Source organism: Gobius niger (genome assembly GCF_951799975.1).
Source record: "Gobius niger genome assembly, chromosome: 7".
Lineage (NCBI taxonomy): Eukaryota > Metazoa > Chordata > Actinopteri > Gobiiformes > Gobiidae > Gobius > Gobius niger.
Window position 1 is genome coordinate 19388013 of NC_136858.1, and position 22373 is coordinate 19410385.

A 22373-nucleotide genomic window follows, 5' to 3' on the forward strand; every position below is an offset into this window, starting at 1 on the left:
ATTTGTGCACGTTTGTTTAGCGTACAGTCCTGAATGTGCTAAGTCTTAGCATCTGTCTTGGCTGTTCCTGTCCAACTTGAGGAGTTTTTTGTTTGTATCTGACAGAGGGGAACGCAACAAAGAATAAAAATGCCACGAATTATGATAAAAGGGGGTGTCTGGCGAAACACTGAGGTAAGTTTGGTCACCATAATTGCGCGCATCTATAGTGTTAGCTATTATGCTAACCATAGCTAATCAAACCACCAGCTAAAAACATTATGCAGCCCAGGTACTGAGTTAACTCGCATGTTCGCACACGCATTATAGTATTAACAAAGTGATGCCCGTGCACTATTGGACATGCATAATTCAACTAGGACTGTTTTTTCCCCCTTACAGCGATTTCCTAACCACACTCATGCGCATTAGCATCGCACAACTTAGGTTTGTTTAAATGAATAAATGGCCTCATTAGACCCATTATGTTTCCCCTCAGGATGAAATCCTCAAGGCGGCGGTGATGAAATATGGGAAAAATCAATGGTCTCGTATTGCGTCTCTTCTCCATCGCAAGTCCGCCAAGCAGTGTAAAGCCAGATGGTAAGTCATGTGTTTAATTCTGATTATTGATTATGGCCATACTTGCTTGAATATTGTGCATTTGAATTAGACTCATTACCGCTGCATTTAATTATTTGTTGACATCAGGTTAGCTTAAAGCATTGCGACGTTTTTATAAATGTTTTAAGTTTGTGGACAGTGATATGAAGTGAGACAGGAGGCTGAGAACAGAGATTGCATTGGGAATTAACATGACTGAGATCTAATTATACATATACAGTTGTGCTCCAAGGTTGAAATACCCTGGCAGAATTTGCATTTTTTTTTTGCCAATTTTGCAAAGAATATTTAAAAAAAAATCACTAAAACTTTATTTTCACTCATAGTTAGTGGTTGTGTGAAGCCATTTGTGGTGAAAAAACGGAGTTTGCTCTTTTTAGATTAAAATGACAAAGAAAATATCTAAATGACCCTGATCAAAAGTGTATGATCCAGAGGAATAGGCCACTTTACCATTAGATTAATGGTAAAGTGGCCTATTTATCTTTATTGTCCCTCTGGGACAATAAAGATAAACTTTATTGTCCCAGAGGGAAATTTGTCTTGGACTTGCCATGCTGTGGTTCATACAATACCAGTATATGACAGTGCATAAAATACATTCAAAAGGACAAGAATAACAGTTCAACAATTCAAACTTTACAACATTAAGGCCACAAAGTTGCCCAGAGTGTCATAAGGCAATAAGAGAACATAAAAGACCGAACACAAAGTGCTATCTGTGCTTGTGAAGAAGAGCAACCGATACAGGAATAAACATGGCCCTTTTAAATGTCCGCTCTCTGCCGAATAAGTCTTTTATTGTAAACAATTTGATTTTAGATAATAATCTTGATTTGTTTGTTTTTAACTGAAACCTGGTTGGGTGCGGATGCAAATGCCGTTCTTGCCGAGGCCTCCCCACCTAATTTTAGCAGTGCCTTTTCAACCAGAAATGGAAAAAGGGGTGGTGGGACTGCCTCTATATGCATAAACACTCTTGCCACCAAACCTATTTTATTTGATCAATACTCGAGTTTCGAGCGCCATGCAATTTTTTTTAGTAACCCCCCGATTTTATGCGTCACTATCTATAGACCGCCCAAAAGATGTCCCCTCTTTATTAATGAATTCTCAGAGTTTCTATCAATTTTACATAGCTCTTTTAATATGATGATTCTAACCGGTGATTTTAACCTACACATAGACAACCTCATAGACCCCATTTCAACCGAGTTTCTGAATGTTCTTAATTTTATGTACTTCACACAACACATCACGCAGCCAACTCGCGAGAAAGGACAGTCTGGACCTGGTCATCACTTATGGCCTGTCCATTACTGTGTCCTCTGTCGTCGACTTGGCTGTTTCTGACCATTACTGCGTGTTTTTTAATGTCACCGGTTTGATTCAGCGAAAGTCCACATACAGCAAAAACTGTGAGGAAATGTAATTTCACCCCTGAAGTGGCTGCAAAATTTATTGATGCTTTACAACAAATTCCTCCAGTGACTTTACCTGCTAACTGATTTTATTGTTGACAACTTTAACAGTAAACTACTCACTGCCCTCGATACAGTTGCACCATTCAAACTTAAAAAGATTAATCCTAAACCCCTTCCCCCTTGGAGAAACGGGGAGCTAAAACAACTTAAACAAATTGCAGGAAGGCCGAGAGGAGATGGAGGAAAAGCTAAATAACGATAAATTATCAAATATACAAAATACAAAAGACCTACAATACAGCAATAAGAAATGCAAGAAACAAATTATTTTCCACAATAATCACCGATCATAAAAATAACCCAAAAGTCTTATTCTCAACGATAGAAAATGTTTTAAACCCTAATTTAAACAAAACTCCTTTTAACCCCACAGATTCCCTCTGTGAGGAGTTTGCAGACACTTCAGAGGAAAGATAGACACTATCAGATGTAATATTTTATCTGCCCAAAGTAACACGGTTCTAAATACATCTGATGGTCTATTTGTTCCAGAGGAAACACTAGACAGTTTTGTCCTGGTTAATGCTGAGATGCTCGATAAAGCTTTCTCCTCAGTGAAGCCCACCACATGTCTTTTGGACCCGGTCCCAACTCCGTTTTTTAGAACATTTTATGGATCTTTTAGAGACGAGCTTCTAAACAGGATGAATTGCTCTCTTCAGACGGGGGTCTTCCCGGCTGCGTTTAAAGGGGCGGTGGTGAGGCCCCTGTTGAAGAAGAGCAATTTGGACTGTAAAGATTTTAACAATTTCAGACCAGTATCCAACTTACCATTTTTAAGCAAAATCTTAGAAAAACTTGTCTTTATCCAACTTAATGATTTTATTACTGCACAAAACGTCCTTGAGAAATTCCAGTCCGACTTTAGGGTAAACCACAGCACCGAGACCGCCCTCTTAAAGATTTGAAATTACTTTAGATTAAATTATGACTCACAGAAGGTCACAGTGTTGGTTCTTCTGGATCTGAGCGCTGCCTTTGATACAGTCGACCACACAATTCTTTTAACTCGTTTAAAACACATCGGCCTCTCTGGTGCTGTACACAAATGGTTTACTTCCTACCTCACAGACAGGACGTTCATGGTGAGAGTGGATACTTGCTCCTCTAAGGTCCATAAAATCACATGTGGTGTGCCCCAGGATTCAATTTTAGGCCCAGTGCTTTTTAATCTGTATATGCTCCCTCTTGGTGATGTCATCAGGAGACATGGGGTCAATTTTCACAGTTATGCTGATGATACACAGTTATACATCTCCATGTCTCCAGATGACACCAGGCCAATAGATGCACTTTTTAACTGCATTTTAGATATCAAATTCTGGATGGCAGAAAACTTTCTCCAGCTTACCAGGACAAAACTGAAATGTTAATCATCGGCCCAAACTACAGTCCCTGTGTATTAATCCTTCCTCACAGGTGAAGAACCTGGGTGTGATCTTTGACTCTGAGCTGGTGTTTATTCCACACATTAAGAATATCACAAAGATAGGTTTTTTCTATCTAAAGAACATAGCCAGAGTCCGCCCCATTCTCTCTCGGGCCAACACGGAGACGCTAATGCATGCTTTTATCGCCAGTCGTATCGACTACTGTAATGCCCTGCTTTCTGGTCTTCCCAAAAAGAATATCTCAGGTTTACAACTTTTACAAAATTCAGCAGCTCGTGTCCTGATGAAGACCAGGAGGTGGGACCACATTACACCGGTTTTAGAATCGCTGCATTGGTTCCCCGTGTGTTTCAGGATCGATTTTAAAGTTCTTTTAATGTTTTTTAAATGTCTTAATGGTGTTGGTCCTTCCTATCTTTCAGAACTGCTTTTACCTTACGAACCTTCACGGCCCCTTCGCTCCTCCGGCAGGGGTCTCCTAATTATTCCTAAAGTCAACAAAATGACTCACGGTGAGGCGTTTTTCCAATATTACGGCCCTCGCCTCTGGAACGACCTGCCGGAGGAGCTCAGGGCTGCAGAGAACGTTCATGTTTTTAAGAGCAGGCTCAAGACCCACCTTTTTAGCTTAGCCTTTAACTGACTAATCTATTTATTTAATCCTAACATATAAAATGTATATATATGGGAGGTTGTGCCAGGCGCATTGTTTTAAATGTTGTAATCTGTAAAGCACTTTGTGATACCATTCGGTATGAAAAGCACTTTATAAATAAAGTTTGATTGATTGATTGATTGATTGATTGATTGATTGATTGATTGATTGATTGATTGATTGAAGAGTGTTTGTATCAGTTGCTTGTGGCTCTTATAGCCCGATATCGTTTCCCAGATAGTAGAAGCTCATATTCATTAAAGAGCACATGATAAGGTTCTTTGAGGATGTTTTTATACAGAACCTTCTACTCAACTACCACAAAAGACTCCAAGCTGTCATTGATGCTTAAAGGGGCAATACACAGAACTGGGGTATGTAAACTTTGGATCAGGGTCATTTTTGGTAATTTCTTTTTTCATTTTGATTTAAAACCACAAATGGCTTCACACAACCACTAAATACGAGTGAAAAAAATAACTTGTGTTATCTTTCATATTCTTTGAAAAATGGTAAAAAAAACAAAAACGGTCAAGAATTCTGTCAGGGTTTATACACTTTTGAGCAGAGTTCTATAGGAATTACAGTGGGTGATTGACAGATTGAGGTTGTTTGCTTAGGTGCGGAGAAGTTGTGAGTACATTACAAGAAGGATGGTTCAAGTTTTGAGTGAGATGTGAAAGTACACGAGGAGGACGAGGTAGACGTGGTCAAATAGAAGTAAAATTAATCAATAATGTAAATAAAGAGCTTGCACGGTATCAAGAAGTAACACAGACCACAAATAATATAACAATATTTTGTCAGGATGAACAATCATACGCCTACATAACAGTTCAGACAGTCTATCTAGGCCAAACATATGCAAATGTGCTGGAAAGTATTGAGGCATAAGCAACTCCCAGAAGGTGCAGATGAAGACACAGAAAATGACCCCTTCACCAACAGCAAACATTTAATTCATGATTTGTTTTGTTGATGTGGGTTGATGTGGCAATCCTACAACCTATGGCTTCTGTTCACTGTGCAACCTGCCTAAGTAGTTGAAGCAGGGTCTAGTATTTGTTGCAGAAAGAAGTGCAAGTAGATGAATGAATGAATAAATGTTGCAAAGCGTGAGTAGGTGTTTGCTGTTTTCATTTCATTTAAGAACCAGCAAGAGAGTCGCAGACCCCTGTAAAGTATTATGCGATTCTAGCGACTGTGATCTTGATGTCTATTACAGGTACGAGTGGTTGGACCCCAGTATCAAGAAAACAGAATGGTCTCGAGAAGAGGAGGAGAAGCTGTTGCATTTGGCCAAGCTGATGCCCACCCAGTGGAGGACCATCGCACCCATCATCGGCCGCACTGCTGCCCAGTGTTTGGAGCACTACGAATATCTGCTGTAAGCTCTCAATGTTTCCTCTCAGGTAGACTCTGGAACCCCCTGCTGATGTTTGTGTGTTTCAGTGACAAAGCCGCGCAGAGAGATAATGAGGAAGAGGTGGGCGACGACCCCAGGAAGTTAAAACCTGGGGAGATAGACCCAAATCCTGAGACAAAACCTGCCAGACCCGATCCCGTGGACATGGATGAAGGTGGGGGGAATGTGGGGAACCGGTTTATTGGTTTTCAGACATAAAATTGTTATTCACATTGCAAGCATGAAATGGAGGTTATTGATTTTAAATGTAGTACAGTCTAATACTGTAGTATTAAAATAATTAGCACCGACTCGGCTGAGGCTATTGCAGTCCAGAATTAGTGTGTGTGTAATGAATTACATATAATATGAATTACATATAATTCATATTATATGTAATTACATATAATATGAATCATTATCACAATTAATATTGACTGTATTATCAAATAGCAATAATATAATAAATGTATGAAAATGAATATTTTACTAAGGCACAAACCAAACAAGTCTGTAAAATAAAAGGTGTGTTTTGACAGATGAGCTGGAGATGCTCTCAGAGGCCCGAGCTCGTCTGGCCAACACTCAGGGTAAAAAGGCCAAACGGAAGGCCAGAGAGAAGCAGCTGGAGGAAGCTCGGTCAGTGTTTCCTCTGCTTTTACTGCTGTCTTTGCTCCCCAAACTGGTGCATGATTGATGCCTGTGTTGTAGACGGCTGGCTGCTCTGCAGAAACGGAGGGAACTAAGAGCAGCAGGGATCCGCATTCAGAAGAAGAGAAAGAAGAAGAGGGGGGTGGACTACAATGCAGAGATTCCTTTTGAGAAGAAACCTGCCCAGGTACACAGTCCACTGAGCAACTGCACCTGCTGCCTTTTCAGAATTAGAGTCTGGAATGTAGGGCTGTGCCGGTTTGGATTTTTTCATACCGCGGGCGGTAATCAACAAATTCCCGCGGTTTTGCGATATACCGCTCACTGGCGTCAGAAGCGTTTCGAAGGTGCGGGTGACACATTTGAACAGGGGAGGGGGGCTATCCAAGCACCTGAGCCGCTGTGCTCCTGCCAGACCTGGCGCTTTATGAAAAACTTACTATGAGATGACGCTCATGTTCACGTGATCATTTATTCAGCTTCAGCCCCTTCACTCCGGCCATCGCAAAGAAACATCGCTGCGCTTGTATCTTCGGATGACGGTGAGGAACTCAGACCCGCGGTGTGCGTCACGTGACCGCGGTATGGCGGTAATCCGGTTACCACCCCAGGCCTACTGGAATGTGTCATATTGTGGTTCAAATGTTCCAAAACCTATGTCTTATACTAGTTACTTGGATTAATGACAGTTGGAGCTGTCATGGGGACTACGCCACAGCTTTGGTTTTGTGATTGGTTAGCTGCATTAGAAACGTTGTGTACCCGGGTAAAAGTGACTAGCAAGGCTCCAGTCCACCTGTTTGGCTCCTGGGATACTGTCGAATATAAAGGACATGACTGAAAAGCGTTTTTCTCATTGCATTTAGGGCTTCTACGACACAAGTATGGAAAACTTTGAGGCCATGGAGCCCGACTTCAAACGCCTTCGGCAGCAGCACTTGGATGGAGAACTGCGCAAGTATGTTAAAATGAGGCAACCCTCTTCCATTCACAACTTTGTGAATTTATGTTTCTTCCTCTTGTAAGGGAGAGGGCATTTGTGAATAAATATTGTATTTTGTCAATTACAGTGAGCGAGAGGAGCGCGATAGAAAGAAGGATAAGCAGAAGATTAAGAAGAAGAAGGAGAGTGACCTCCCCTCGGCCATCCTTCAGACGAGCGGCGTGGCTGAGTTCACCAAAAAACGCTCCAAACTGGTCCTACCTGCACCACAGGTCACAAACTGCTCAAATTCAACTCTCTGTCCTCACCCTGTCCAGAAGTTTGAGATGATGTTGTTTGTGTTTGTGGACAGATCAGTGATGCGGAGTTAGAGGAGGTGGTAAAGATGGGGGTGGCCAGTGAGGTGGCCCGCCAGGCGGCCGAGGAGAATGACAGTGGTAACGCAGCCTCCTCCACTCTGCTTTCTGAGTACAGTGTGACCAATGCTGTCGGTACGAATCTCCGAACCCCGAAGACCCCTGCTGCCCAGGATCGTATACTGCAGGTATCTCCGAGTTCAACTCACACTGCACTTTATTTTACTTATTGTATCAAGGGATGAGAGTGTAATTTGACATGAATTAGACACTGGCAAAACACTTCAGAAGCCTCTAGTGGCAAACACGCTAGCATCATGCGGCTCTTGGCCAATCAGAGTGCGGCTCTTTGCTTCTTTGAGTATGTTTAATACAATGAGGCTCTTTGCATAAAAACTGGTACATATTTCCCATAAACTGTAACAGTCTTTAAGAATCTTGACTAAAAATCCAACCGTAGTCCTACAGACCGTTTCCCAGCTCTACACACATAAATGAGTGTCCATATCTCTCTCCTTTTCGAGGCGGCATGTAAAAGGTGCAGCAGCCTCGCTCACCTCAAAGTGAGGCGCAGGTTAGGTCAGGCAGATCGTGGCACTGGTAACAGCTCCTGTGTAGGGCTGGGCGATATGGACCAAAAGTCATATCCCGATATATTCAGGTTCAATATCGATATACGATATATATCTCCCGATATTAGGAGAGCAAACCACTGTGACTACGGACTAGAGCACTAAGTGCAGGGTCTGAGGTACTGTTGTGCATTGCAGGAAGCCCAGAACCTGATGGCCCTGACCAACATAGACACACCTCTGAAGGGAGGGCTCAATACGCCTCTGCATGAGAGCGACTTCAGTGGAGTGACCCCCCAGAAGCATCAGGTCCAGACTCCCAACACAGTCCTCACCACACCCTTCAGGTACGACTGCACTCCTATTATTTCTGTTTTATGATTTCACCAGATAATTTGTCAGACCTCTATTGTTCTATCTACACACGGAGTGGAGATGTTTGCCTTTTTTGTTTGGTATTTAAAGTTGAATGCCTCTGTGAAGGGGCTACTCCTGCAGCCATTGTCTAATGATGCGCATTGTCCACTCACACTAATTGTTTTTTATTGATGATACAATGTTTGACTAATACTGGTGGCTTGCACAGAACCCCAGGACCAGGCCAGGGGTCAGAAGGCTTGACTCCTCAGGCTGGAGGGGTAATGACTCCCCGTGGGGCTGTAACCCCAGGGCTGACCCCAGGATTGACCCCAGGATTGACCCCAGGACGCACGCCGCTCAGGGACAAGCTAAACATTAACAGTGAGGAGCAGCTGTCCGACCCTGCCTTCACCAAACATGCGGTAAACTTGCAACATTTCAACAAACTGTCACGGAAAAGCTGAAAAAAAAAAAATGTACCTTTTGAAAATAAGTAGAGGTTCAAAAGTAATGTTGACTACATAATTATCAATTGCTTGTACAGTTGTTTACTATATCTCGTATGTTCTACTGTGTTGACAGCAAAGGGAAAGCCTACAGCAGCTGAGACAAGGCCTGATGTCGCTGCCTGTTCCAAAGAATGACTTTGAGATTGTCCTTCCTGAAAACGCAGAGAAAGAGATGGAGGAAGGTGAAGCAGAGACTGGCTTCATTGAGGATTCAGCCGATATCGAGGCGCGCAAACAGGTACAGCTCAACACAGGAACATCCCTCACACTTGGTACAAAAAAGCAAAACCTTTTAGACTGGGACAATCTTCATAAGTTTTCTGATCTGAGTCTCGTATACAAAATAACACATGAGAGATCAGCCAAAGAAACATCTCTGAGCACGTCACTCGAGGCTCTGCCAGAGAGAACTGTGTCATCCCTATGCACAGGAACGCTTTTAGTGGGTCAGCCTGGTCAATGAGGGGCACCGCTGAGTGGAACTCAATAATAAACAGGAGGTTAAACCACTTGCAAGGCCTTCACATTATATTTTGAATTTGTTTTTTATTGTAACTACAGACATTGTGTGCCTTTACGTAGTTAACAGTCTGTGTCGTTGTATGAAGTTATTGGTGTGTCAAGGATTTGTATGTTGTTGTATGCCGTACTAGTCCAATGTATTTTCAGGTTAAAGTATTTTAATGCTTTTTTAGATCATGGCCAGGGGACTATAGATCAAAAGAAGCCTTCTAGCTTTTTTTTTTAACCATGTTTCATCATATGTTTTATGAAATGCACTGTCCCCTTTCAAATATACTAATCTAATCTACAACACAGTCAGAAGTGCCCTGCAACTTTATAAACCTTGATGTGTGCACAGGGTGTGCGTGATGCCGAACATCAGAAAGAATTGAAGCTGCGGCACACAGCGGTGCAAAGGGACCTCCCCAGACCCACCGAGGTAATACCCACTGTCAAACTGACAAGTCTGAGTGCTATACCGGCGTGCATACACAATATAAAATAGCAAAGTTATTTCCAGATGTGGTTACATTAACCAGCTCCAACAGCAGCTTTTAGATGTTATGTTTTTCAGCTAGTTTCAGATTGCAGTTTGGCGTGATCTTGATGGGTTGTGGTGTGTGTAGGTAAACGAGTCAGTCCTGCGGCCTGCCTCCATGGAGCCCCTCTTGGACCTGCAACTGGCTGAAGAGCTCATCAAACAGGAAATGATCACCATGTTGCACTATGATTGCTTGCATCACCCCTCACACAACTCAGCAAACCCATTACTGCGCGGCAAAGGCAAAGGCCCCACCTCCACCTCCAACAATGCTTCTCATGTAGCTTATTTGGAAAATCACCTTTACAAACCATTGAGTCCTGAAGATAAAGAACAGGTTGGTGTCCAATCACATGTATCACACTTTGGTTTGAATGATTCCTTCTGCATATTTGTAATCTTCATTTAAATGTCTGTTTGGCTATATAATCCTGCAGGCCAAGGCTCTTCTGGCCACAGAAATGGAGGTAGTGAAAGCAGGAATGGGCCATGGCGACCTCAGTATGGAGGCCTACACCCAGGTGTGGGAAGAGTGCTATGGACAGGTAACCTTCATTCTTTCTCTTCTTCCATAAGTCACACTAAGCAGACAAACATGTTATGGGTTTTCTTTTTTCCCCCAGGTGTTATACCTTCCTGCTCAGAACAGATACACGCGTGCTAACCTGGCATCTAAAAAAGATCGTATTGAGAGCTTGGAGAAAAAGCTAGAGGTATAGCTCCCTCTGCAGGCTGTTGACATGAATACCAGGGCAGTCGATGCTTATAACAAACTTCCATTTGTGTCCAGGTAAACCGTGGTCATATGACAGCAGAGGCTCGTCGAGCCGCTAAACTTGAGAAGAAACTCAAAATCCTTCTGGGAGGGTTCCAGTCCAGAGCTCTAGGACTCCTCAAGCAGCATAACGACCTGTGGGAGCAGGTGTGTCCACAACAACTCTTCCATTATTTTATATATTTGTCTCATTGATTCATTGGCGACTTGAGGTAAGGCTCAGATGATGAGCTACTAAGAACCCTGGCCTGCACTATTTTATGGAGATGCTAAAATCTCAATGTTAATTACAGATTGCTTTATTATAGCAAGTTCAAAAGCCTAGTTATTTTTTTTTTTGTAAGATAATTATATTAATATAGTTTTCACTTATGAGTCTTGTCTAGCTTTTGATTTTGAATGGTGTTACTCTGGGGCACAACTGCTAAAGGGAAATCAAGCAAGCAAGTTTTGCCCGATGTCATGAGTTGCCCACCAGGGCTGCACCAAACATTAAAACAGTCGCACACTGAAGTCAACTGGACATAGTGTGTATATACTCTATGGCCATCATTTGTTCTTTAATACCGTAATCGTCTTTAAAAGTACAAAAGTACACCCGTAACATTTCATTATCTTTTCATGGGACAACGCTGAAGCAATGACATACACTGCATTTGCATGGACATAACAGTGGGTATTGTTTCACTGTTTGGTTAGGCAACTTGTGTTGTGATAAGTCTAATTATAATATTGTGATGGAACATCGCAATACACAGCCATTAATGTCTAAACTGGTGCAAAATGTTATTACTTCAGTGATGGCCCATGAAAAGACATTTTACTTTTGTGAGACGCTGTGTGTAAATATACAGTATATATATCTAACATGCATACCGTGTTTGAGAAGTAATTATTTTTTTTCCTCAATCTGTGACTTGTGCATGACCTCAGGTGGAGCAAGCAGCCACAGAGCTTCAGACCTTCACACAGCTCAAGATGCAAGAAGATACAGCCATTCCACGGAGACTAGAGGTACTGCATACTTTCACATTAACAGCCTGATAATAATGGCTTTGACTAAAATGAGCTTGCTGTGTTGGTTTAGGCACTCAGAGAAGATGTGGAGAGGCAGATGGAGCGTGAAAAAGAATTGCAGCACAGATACGGAGAGCTGCTGCTGGAGAGAGAGGCCTTAGTGAACAGTGCACACAAGTATTGAGGCACAGGAACAAAATGCGGCAACCACAAGCTTTATACATGTAAACAGACCCACATCTCTGCTCACAGTGAAGGAAACATGTACAGCAGAGCGTAACATGCAGTATGAGAAAATTAGGACCATTCCTCACATTCACAGCAGATCAAATCAATGTGTGAACTGTGCCAGAGACTATATGTACCTGCAGGTGTCATGTTGACATTAATGACTTTGCTCTGTATTGTTTTGATCTCTCTTGTTTATCATTATCCAATAAAGTTTTAGTAAGTTTGGTTGAAACAATTAACCAAAAAATGAAACTGTTTATTTCGATAAAAGTAGAAAATCAGCATACAAAAAGAGCCATCCCACTCTTCCCATAGGCACTCTGAAAAAGAAGAAAGGCGGTTAGGAGCAGTTCAAACTTCCTTACAATTTTTCATCATGTGCTTTGAAAAGCACAATACACATCAAAATGCCACAACACCATACAGTCACTCTGCCTAAACCACACTAATCCGGACACGTTGCATGTACAGAACATGTGGGCTGTTCCTCTTTCAAATTCGCCCCCGTTATGTTCACACACGTGTTGAATAAGCTTGTTACCATGTGTCTGTAGCTGTATCTCCGAATGGCCTCTCTGATATGGCCGGGCTGTAGGGCTCCACTTGGTGGTTCTGGTACAACTGGACAGCTCTGAAATACCAACAATCACAAATAATCTTTTCAGAAATCCAAATAGTTAAACGTGAGAAAAGGAAAATTCACTTGTGCTATTGTTTGTAGTTCTGTCAGTAGAAATCGTACCTTTTTGCGTTTCCTTTGCCTCGCCCGTCCATCCAAACTGCCGTTGCCTTGTGCAGCTTTTGAGGAATGAGAGGAGCCAGGAGTCGATGGGGGTGTGGCTTCAGGAGAATCTGGATCCTTCTTCACCTTTGAATAAAGTGAGTTTATTGTCCCATACAGGAAATGTGTTTACACAGACCGTCATTAACACCACAACATTAAACAAAAGGGTGCACGGAGAACAAAAATAAGTATGACAAATAAATGAAGAGAAAAAGTTCCCATTTTGGCACTATCACATTGCCAACTGTAAAGGGTATAAAGACTTCCCAGTGGGCTGATGGGATGATCATACCTCTTGTAGGGGTTGGTACTGAATGTACCTTGCAGAGATCACATGACTGACAGTGTTGGTCTTGACATTCATTTCTTGCCTCACCAGCAAAGCCAGGTCCACAACCTGAGAAGAAAAGAAAACGTGTTCGGCACCAGCATGTATGAGAACTGCCTTAAAGGAGAGGGGGGTGTCCCTTCCACAGAAACCTACTTTTTCAGTACAAAAAGTTACCTGAGCGACTGTCTCGTAAGCCAGGTAGGACAGGATCTCCATAGCAACAGTGTTGGGTTTCACGTCCAAGCTGCCACAGTCCAACCAGTCCCGAAACTTTGAAGCTTTTTTTGCTTGAATGATTTGAAAAATAGTTAATTTGATTAGTAATAAGCATTTATCCAGTTGGTACAAAGAACATCAAAGGTTCAGACAGCTGCATTTAAAGCTCATCATGCATTTTTCCCTGTGTTAAAGCCTTACCAAAACTGAGCTGTCGACTCTCACAAAACTCTGAATACTGTGCCTGGTCCATGTTGCGCGTTTGCCGCTCTAACCGCTGTGACAGCACAGACACAATTAGCAAATGCAGCTGCCGCTCTGAAGGACCTGGACTATGTGAGTCCTCACCTCCAGGCGCTCTTGTTTGATGGGGTCTTGCTCAGACCGCTCTGCCAAAGCCAACAGCTCTCCTGTTTGGTCCATCCATAGTAGGTAGTCCTGGGCCAGGCGCTGCCTCCGCTGGCCCCCGCCCGAGGAACTAGAGCCCCACCTGTCTGCACCACATCCTTAAGTGCTCCATTCAGTAAGCAGATTTTCAGAAGCCACTCTCATCCTACCTGAATCTGGCTGTTGGTCGTCATCCTCCAGACTTTTCAAAAGTTTCGATTTATAATCTCTGAACTGGAGGTATTTTAATAACCTCGCCACTTTTCTCTGATGGAAGCAAACAGTTTAGAAAGCAATCATTTAAAAAAACAAAAAGACAGAAATGCATGTTTGGTTTACCTTATCTTTTCTCATCACAAATAAAATGTCCTCTGCAGAAATGACCCTTGACCCTCGCAGATTTGCTGCATCACTGGCCTGATGCATCTAAAGACAGACCATCGTTAATTTGCTATTTGTTCAGTAACATGATCAATTTAGCTCTCAGACCCCCGCAGCTCTATCTCTCTCTCCAAATGTGAAAGTATATTACTACTGGATAAAACTTGATAGATACTTTCATTGGATTTTTTTATTTACACATCAACACTACTGTGTTTGAAATATAAATAATTGCATGCCAGATGCTTGTGAAGGTTTCCCTGTTGATTAAAAGTCATGTTTTTCGAAGGGAGAAAACAAGGTTGTAAAACCGACAGACATGTGCTTTACCAAATTGACGAGCTGAGAATGAACGACATCTTCCATCAGAGCAGCAGTTTCCTGGAGCGGCCGGCGAGCATCTCCTAGGGCAAACCTGCAGCAAAACAACAACATGTTGCTGTCTGAATCATCTAGCACAGTGGTTATCAAACCTTTCACATCAAGTACCATTTCATATAATATTTGACCATTCACAAACCATGGGCCAACATCAAGATCAAATCAGAATAAAAGAGGGTCTAAAACTCACTTAAATTGGACTAATTTATATCTACACTAGGTGTAAACATTTACCCCAGGGTGTCAAAAAATGAAATAAATCAATAAGTACATAAATGAAATTATAATAGTCCAAACAGGTTGTTGAGCTGACAGCTCCATTCAATATTAGGACTGCAAAATATTTCACAAAGAATACGGTATCGAGGACACAACATCCGCATCTCAGTAAATCAGTAACACTAAAATCCTCCAACTGACTGAGAATGACACATGTTTATTGTTTAATTTGTTTTTGTGTAAACAATGTCTACTTAAATACATTACTAAAACATAAATCTCTTGTTAAAAAAGTCAGATGACCCAATACCGCCTGAAGTAGTAATATCTGTGTTGTATGTACCACAGTTTGAGAACCTCTAACCCATTCAGTGTAATTAATGTCATCAGACATTCAATTATAATTCTGACACATCAATGCGAAAAGTCACCTGCATCCATCTGCACTTTGAGCACTCGACTGAAATGTGGTCTATGAAGATTTTACAATGATTATATCCCAAGACCCTGCTGCCGCCCTCTTTCAGTCGGCTTCTACCACTGTATCCAAGACCAGATCAGTTCAAATGTTTGGCTCCTCCAGGGTAACCCTGGGGCCAGGTTGAGTGCCGTCCCCACAGACAAAAGCACAGGACGTGAGGCTGTACCACAGCTCTGACCACACTTGGTCTGACCAGCATTTGCATCCAAAAAAGCCACTTCCAGGACAGTAGTGCACGCAGAAGCCACATCCTGAGGTCATTTCCCTCTCTCATTTCTTTTTGTCACAATAAGTGCTGGGACCTGCTCCTGTATGAGTTTGTGTCATAGCCGTCAGAAACACTGATTGGTTAAAAGCTTCATGATGTAATTGTAATAGTCGGAGAGCATGTCTGTTGGGCTGTGGTCGGGCTGGTCTTGGGGTCAGTTTGGTTTGAGCGGCTCTGACCACCACCACCGGCTCTCTGCACAGACTGGGTAAGTAACACACACTCACACGTCTATGTCATACACAACGACTCCTCTACTGGCCCTCTGATTCATACGAGTATTTAGCAGTATTTGTTAGAGAGCATGGAGAATGTGTCAGGAAATTATATAGAAAAACAAAACTGTAAACGTGATACAGCGTTCTTCCCTACTTTACTTCATTTGCTGGTGTGGGTCAATACATCCAACCAGAATCTCTACACTCTCCTGATATTGTGGGCTAGACACATTTCTATAAAACTGGGATCAGGAAAAGGCTGCATTTTAATTTTGTTATGGGTTTGTATGTAGGTTTTGGATCATTCATTGGCTGTTATATGGGAATTGAGTGGTAATTTTCCTTAGCCTCTTAACCCCCACCTGAACCGGACACATTTTCTCCATTTTGGCTTTACCCAAATCTAAAAGCTTCTTGAAAAAAGTGTCAAAACAGACGAAAACAAGGATGAAAATGCAACAAAAATGTGACGAAAAATTGACAAAATGCGTGACAAAAAAGCAACAAAATAGCACAAAAAAAACACACACAAAAGAGTAACAGGAAAATTACAAAAAAGCGATGAAAAAAGGGGCAAAAATGTTACCAAATGCATTAAAGTTTTTCAAAAAAATGATGACAATGCTGCAACGATTTCGGTAAAGCTGAACTGAGGAAAATGCACTTGGTCAAGGTGGAGGTTAAGGCCTCTTCTGTACATTTGTCATGAAACCTTAGCACTATTCACCCCTGGTATACCAGTTTTGTCCATTCTGTTCTATTTTCTCCAATCAGCCCAGGTCCCTGCTATTGTATCCCGTATCCCGTGTCCCATGGCGTCCAACAGTCTGTTTGGCTCCACTCTTTTCTGGGGTAAGACCACTGTTACACAACTCTGTGCAGATGTGCAAAAACAAGCAACACCAGAATGATTGACTGTGGTGTTTTGAGACTTTACTCAGTGGAGGCATGAGATCTATACTGTGGAGTACTGTGGTGTGGAGTAGTGTACTTGAGCTGGGTACTATGAAGTACTTGCATCATGCTTTGGAGCTCTGGAATGAAGCTGCTTCTGGAGGCTGTCCGCTCTTTTGACCCAGCCATGGGACTGCTCATGTCCTGCACAAAAGCAGGGTTACTCATCATAAAGATAATACATGCTATATCATGTCTTCACAAAATGACAGAACAAGCAAACAGTGAGGATTACAGAAATTATATCCGTCCCTTTAATTAAATATTTACTCTTTGTTACTTTATTGCCATTGTATTTTTGATCACTGTTGAGCTACGTAAATTAACTGACAGGAATTTTGAACCAAAGGAGCCACGAGCGCCCAGGGACTCGGTAAACAGGTGGTAAAAACAAACCACAGCAGCTTCCTGCGAGCCCAGTCTGAATGAAAATAGGCTCACTTTATTCAAAGGTTGCGGCGAGTTGAGCAAAAGCCTCAGAACAATGAGCGTGAACGAGTCCGGGCGCTCTCACCTGCGCGGGGCTTGACTAATGCTAACAAACAACACCTATCCGTGCCATGGACGCTTGTTTTTGTCTCCTGCGGCGCGGTTTGATGACGTACACACGCAGTGATCTGGGGGTACATGGGTTTTGTAGTCTTCTTTGAGAAAACTACTGCAATGACCAGATTGTAGTTTATCGCCCCGTGGAGGTGAATCTTTATCATATTTCTACTTTTTGCCTTCTAATCTAATGCTCCTTTTCTGTGGGCTACTGTTTATCTGTACACATTTGATTTGTCAAGAACTTATGCCGAACTGAAGACAAAAGTTGAGGCTATTTTTAGGCCGGATTTATGCAGGGGCTTACAGGGGCTAAGCCCAGGGGCCCAGCAGGTTGAAGGTCCCCTGGACATAAGGAGAAAAGGAGAGAGTTTCCGCTGTCTTTGCAGACTCCCTCACATGTAGCCTAAGGCTTAATCAGGTGACTTTGTACCCGAGACCAAACCTGGTCTAAACCAGGAATAAGCCAAGACTAAACCAGGTCTAAACAAGGTCTAAACAAGGTCTGAACAAGGTTTGCGCCATTTTCATTGAGTTGACACTGGGAAAAAATGTATATCTATTGGTCTGTTAAAATGCACGAGAATGCACCAAATTGCACACAAATCTCTGAGGGAGGCTGTAAGGACGGGATCACACAGGCTTTGTCTCTTTCTAGCGTTTTTAAACTTTATAACATTATACTAGGCTATGTCTGCTTCTACTAGGCCTACTCGATCTACATCCCTATAAGCTACTTGGTGGATGTATGATTTAGTTGTAAAGCTGTGGCTTCAGTGGCTTCATAATGTGTATGGTCGTCTATTATTCACACAGGAAGATCTTTGGCCCCTGGGACAAACAGCTTGAATGCGCTCATACAGTATAAAAATAGAATGTCGCTGCTGTGGCAGGTATTGTTGTTTTGCAGGTCCAAAGAAACACTCATTTGTTGACATTAATAGCGCACTTTCTGCTGCTTGTCTGGCAGGAGCAGCTGCTGAGTTCTCCTGGACTGAGGCCAGCGCTGCACGGCAGAACAAAGCTGCTGTGGACAATCGTGGCATCCAGGGTATATACCACACACACAGACCTCTCAGCAGAAAACAAAAACAAATCTCAGTTTCCATCACCTCAACAATTCGTGATTGAGACATGACTTTTTTCACCAGCCTCTCCTGTCACGTGTTGTGACTAGAGAAGGCAATGTGATAGTGTTTTGGGTATTAAATTACTTTATTTTACAAAGTAGAAGTAAGAAAAAAAACATGATATTAGCCTATGTAAAAAAAGAAAAGAGTAATATTTTCAAAGAAAATCTCATAAAAGCATAAAAAGAAGAATTAAATGATAAAATGCATCGACTTTATTTTCCATAATCTTTGACTCTGATTCTGCATTCTTTTTAGAGGCTGTGTTGAAGCGCATGTCTCCACCACCTCCTCATGCCGTCAGAGATCAGGAGAGGGTTCAGTACCTGCGGAGCACAGCTCCCTCTAGAAGTCTGGTCCAGACAGACAGCCCAAACTTCGTGTGCAGCGGCCTGCCCCAGCACTGGAGGTGCAACAAGAGCCTGCCTAGGACCTTCACTGTAAGCACACCCACAGATGGAGGATATAAGAGCTGTGGTTAACACTGTGCTTTGTGTTCCAGGTGGTGGCGCTAGGGAGCGACGTGCCAGACGGTGTGCTTGTTACCTTGATGGCAGGAAATGATGACAACTGCAGTGCTGAACTGCGTAACGCCACAGCAACCATGAAGCATGGCTCTGCCCACTTCTCTGACCTGCGGTTCCTTGGACGCAGTGGTCGAGGTGTGATCTTTTTAGGTCATTTAATATCTCCACACATAACTACAGTGGCTTGTCTTGATGCTGTTGGATGTCATTCCTTCGTTATCATATAATATACTGTTGTTGTTGTTGTTGTTGTTGTTGTTGTTGTTGTTGTTGTTGTTGTTGTTGTTGTTGTTGTTGTTGTTGTTGTTGTTGTTGTTGTTGTTGTTGTTGTTGTTGTTGTTGTTGTTGTGTGTCAGGACATGGATGATATTTACATAAGTGATGTGTTGTCATTCTCTCACTCTTGACTGTTTTTGCATTTTCAATATTGAAGGGAAGAGCTTCACCCTGTCCATCAATGTTTTGACAACACCTCCTCAAATCGCTACCATCCAGAGAGCCATCAAGGTGACAGTGGACGGCCCGCGACTGCCCCGACGTAAGTATACCTCACTGCACTGCAATGACTGTCAGTCTGCGTGTGTGTGCCCTCTTCCTGGTGAATGACCCTGTGTGTGCCATTCAGGGCAGCGTCAGAGAGAACTGAGGTCAGCAGTGATCAGAATACCTCGTCGAAACTCAGCAGCCTCAGGTAAAAATCCACCTCACTGTTCAGACATTTTACCATTCTCATGTTTTCTTATGTATCCTCCAGCTGAGTGTAAGTCATACTCCTCCACAATCTGGACCAATGAGCCATCATTTCTGGGTCATGTGACATCACTGAGCTCCTCCTTGTCCCAGCACCTGCCACATGCATACACCTCAGCCAGTGCAGCGTATGGTTCGTACCTTCCCTCACCCCAGCCGCCTCCACACGGCCACAGTGGCGCATTTTATTACGGAGCAAACCAGCAATTCCACGGACCAGGGGATGAGCGTGGTATGGCCAACACACTGGCAAATTACATCGAAGGGGCCTGTCTTTCAGTCAGGGGAGAAGAGCCTGTCTGGAGACCCTACTGAAATACACAGTATCGCCTGTGCTTTTAGGGGACAGCACTGCACCTTTCTTGTTTCAGTTGTTGTAGCTAAAGGATTAGATCGCAATATTATTTGTTTTTCTAGCAATTGACCTTTTTTCTCTCACTGTTCATTTGTTCCTTTTGTTTAAAGAAACGTAAGTAATGTCAAGTAAAATTTAACCTCCAATATTTAGATTTGAGAACTAACCCTAATAACAGAGGTACTGTTGCCTGTAAAGACTTGAACTTGTTTGTTTTCTGTTGCATTAAAATGTTCTAATTGTTTTAAAAACCCTTTGCGCACTGGATTGGTCAATATTTGAGTTTATTAATGTGTTTATTTGGTAGGACACTGTTAATGTACACACATGGGGCTCATGTATGTAAATTATCCAAGCCATGGGCTTTGCATCTGTTGTTCCACAGAGTCACGCACACACACACAATCTTGTACTTCTATCTTCACACACTACACTACACTCATAGACATAATGTATTACCCAGACCCCAACGTTAATCCTAGCCCCAATTCTAACCTTAAAACCACATCTTGACCCTCAAACAGTCAAATAGATAGTCAAATAAGTGAGTACCACCCAAAATGTCCTCACTCTGTTGGTTAAAAACTCAAACTGGTCCTCACAATGTCGAAAGCACAAGAACACACACATACACACACTTAAAGGGGCTGGATGCAAGTTCGCCATTTTATACTCACTGCTGCCACCTCAGGCCATATTTGTAACTGCACCTTCTATATTAAGCTCGTGCATGACGGCACAAGTGACACCTTTTTGAGTGACAGTGCAGGATTTTAGAGGCAATTGTGGTGAACAGGTCTGAGCTCATTCTACACATAGGACATGGCTGGAACATGTAGGGGGAGGAAAATACATTTTAAACTCCCTATAGTCCCTTTAAGAGGATAATTTCTCAGTGCATAAAACACATAAAAGGTACCAAAAACATAATATTTGCGCACTGCATATCAATTTGTCTCATGTGTGAGTGCACGTTCTTTTAAGGAAAGGCATGGGATGCTGATAAGAAGGTGTGAAGCACTTGGCCATGTGGACAGCAGCCGTCAGAACAACACTTCAGTTTGCAAGTTTGCCAGTGTATAAATGACTTTGCAACTAAACTGACAACACAAAGCATTAAACTGAATTTGTAACACATCTGGCTTTACACAGCATTGTTCGGTCACATAAAGTGGTGTGCACTGTGGTTGAGGATGCAGATTATAATGGTTTTATTACGGTGCAGCTGGTGTTCTAGTGGTGGAGCACTGTTCTAGCCTCAGCGCTGTTGGTTAAAGGTCCCAGTTAAACTCTGACAATATGCTGAATGTCTCTCCCTGACCTTTCACCCTGAACTGTCCTATCCAATAAAGCCTATGGGCCAAAATACGCAAAAATATTTCTCTATGGCATACAACTATACAGTTATTCTTATATGTGTGGCCTACTCTAAACTGCAGTGCCCACTTGGTTAGTCAGATGACCTGCTCTGAGTTGGCCCTCTGAGAAAAAATTTGGAAATCTTCATGGATGTTTATTTTAAAAGACAAACTTGTTTTGTCTATTGACATTTTTAGCCTTGGGACTTGGAAGTCCCTGAGAATGTTTTTTCCCAACACTAAAAATACAACTTAATATCTTTACGCAGATACTTCGGCCCGAGTATTCATGACCACATCTTTGAAATGAACTCACATTCCAGACAATGATAAATGTCCCTTTTTTAACCCTATATAGGACATTTTAATTGGGGCACCATTTGCGTATCTGAGGTGTTGTTTTATGAACCAGATCTGCATGTCAGTCTTTTAAGTGTCACATGGATAGACCACAGTTCAAATCCATTAGAGTCCCCCAGAGTACACAGGGGCTATTGATGCTGTCACAAGGATCAAGAAAAAAGATGAAGACTTCAAGTTCATGCTGATTAGGTTTTAGTGCTGAACCTTTAAATAACTTGACTTGAGAAAATTACTGTTTGGCTTATTGTTGTTTTTCAAAATGGACGGGACGTTGACAGGGAAAGCAGACATGGGCAGCTGGCCAGGTGAGGTTACTCTGCAGTGGTCTGAGGTGGACTATGTGGCACAGACAAGCTTGCTACAATGTTAATCTGTCTTGCCCAAAGCCCATATTTTCTTCTCACTATCACCAGAGCCTGCCTGGAAACTGTCCAGGAGGTGACCCTGAGATAGAGCATCTCTAATTGCCAGGGCCTACTGTATGTACACAGTTGAAAAGGTTTGTTAAGATGCGTGAGTATGACCAGGGAAAAATGCGGGGTGCGACCCACTATTGTGCCTTATACAATATGTGACTTCCTTTAAGTGGCAGACAGCACAAACAGCGGCACAGACAGCGCTGTAGGCACAGGCACCCAGCCGCTTCCTCTGGTCTGCTTGGGGGTGGGGGTGGAGGGGTGTACTCCCTGCAGTAACACCCACTGTGCACTTGAGTCCATGGGACGCA

At 42.6% G+C, this 22373-nt stretch overlaps 3 protein-coding genes across 4 annotated transcripts; 2 read left to right on the top strand and 1 right to left on the bottom strand.

The window, feature by feature from the left end:
• Positions 1-12131, top strand: cdc5l (CDC5 cell division cycle 5-like (S. pombe)). Its single transcript, XM_079560451.1, has 19 exons — positions 1-174; positions 479-582; positions 5359-5520; positions 5586-5713; positions 6078-6177; positions 6250-6376; positions 7056-7147; positions 7260-7404; positions 7485-7676; positions 8259-8407; positions 8647-8842; positions 9003-9167; positions 9792-9872; positions 10060-10311; positions 10412-10519; positions 10598-10687; positions 10765-10896; positions 11683-11763; positions 11837-12131. The coding sequence occupies exons 1-19, from the start codon at positions 130-132 to the stop codon at positions 11948-11950; spliced, it is 2463 nt and encodes an 820-aa protein (XP_079416577.1). The 5' UTR covers positions 1-129; the 3' UTR covers positions 11951-12131.
• A 59-nt stretch (positions 12132-12190) lies between these two features.
• supt3h (SPT3 homolog, SAGA and STAGA complex component) lies at positions 12191-17219 on the bottom strand. Of its 2 annotated transcripts, XM_079560453.1 has the most exons (12): positions 17132-17219; positions 16655-16761; positions 14427-14511; positions 14055-14141; positions 13886-13982; positions 13677-13822; positions 13530-13605; positions 13287-13399; positions 13074-13178; positions 12740-12865; positions 12539-12628; positions 12191-12317 (listed from the first exon to the last, which is right to left on the bottom strand). In XM_079560453.1, exons 2-12 carry the CDS (start codon positions 16756-16758, stop codon positions 12276-12278), a joined length of 1071 nt encoding a protein of 356 aa, XP_079416579.1. In that variant the 5' UTR covers positions 16759-16761; positions 17132-17219; the 3' UTR covers positions 12191-12275. The 2 variants fall into 2 exon arrangements, with proteins under 2 accessions (XP_079416579.1, XP_079416578.1); XM_079560452.1 differs by lacking the exons at positions 16655-16761; positions 17132-17219 and adding an exon at positions 17059-17077.
• Positions 17220-18012: 793 nt separating this feature from the next.
• Positions 18013-20034, top strand: runx2a (RUNX family transcription factor 2a; the record flags this gene model as incomplete). Its single annotated transcript, XM_079559392.1, has 7 exons — positions 18013-18025; positions 18134-18214; positions 18552-18733; positions 18796-18955; positions 19254-19358; positions 19446-19511; positions 19575-20034. 7 exons carry the CDS (start codon positions 18013-18015, stop codon positions 19883-19885), a joined length of 918 nt encoding a protein of 305 aa, XP_079415518.1. The 3' UTR covers positions 19886-20034.
• Positions 20035-22373: the final 2339 nt, after the last annotated feature.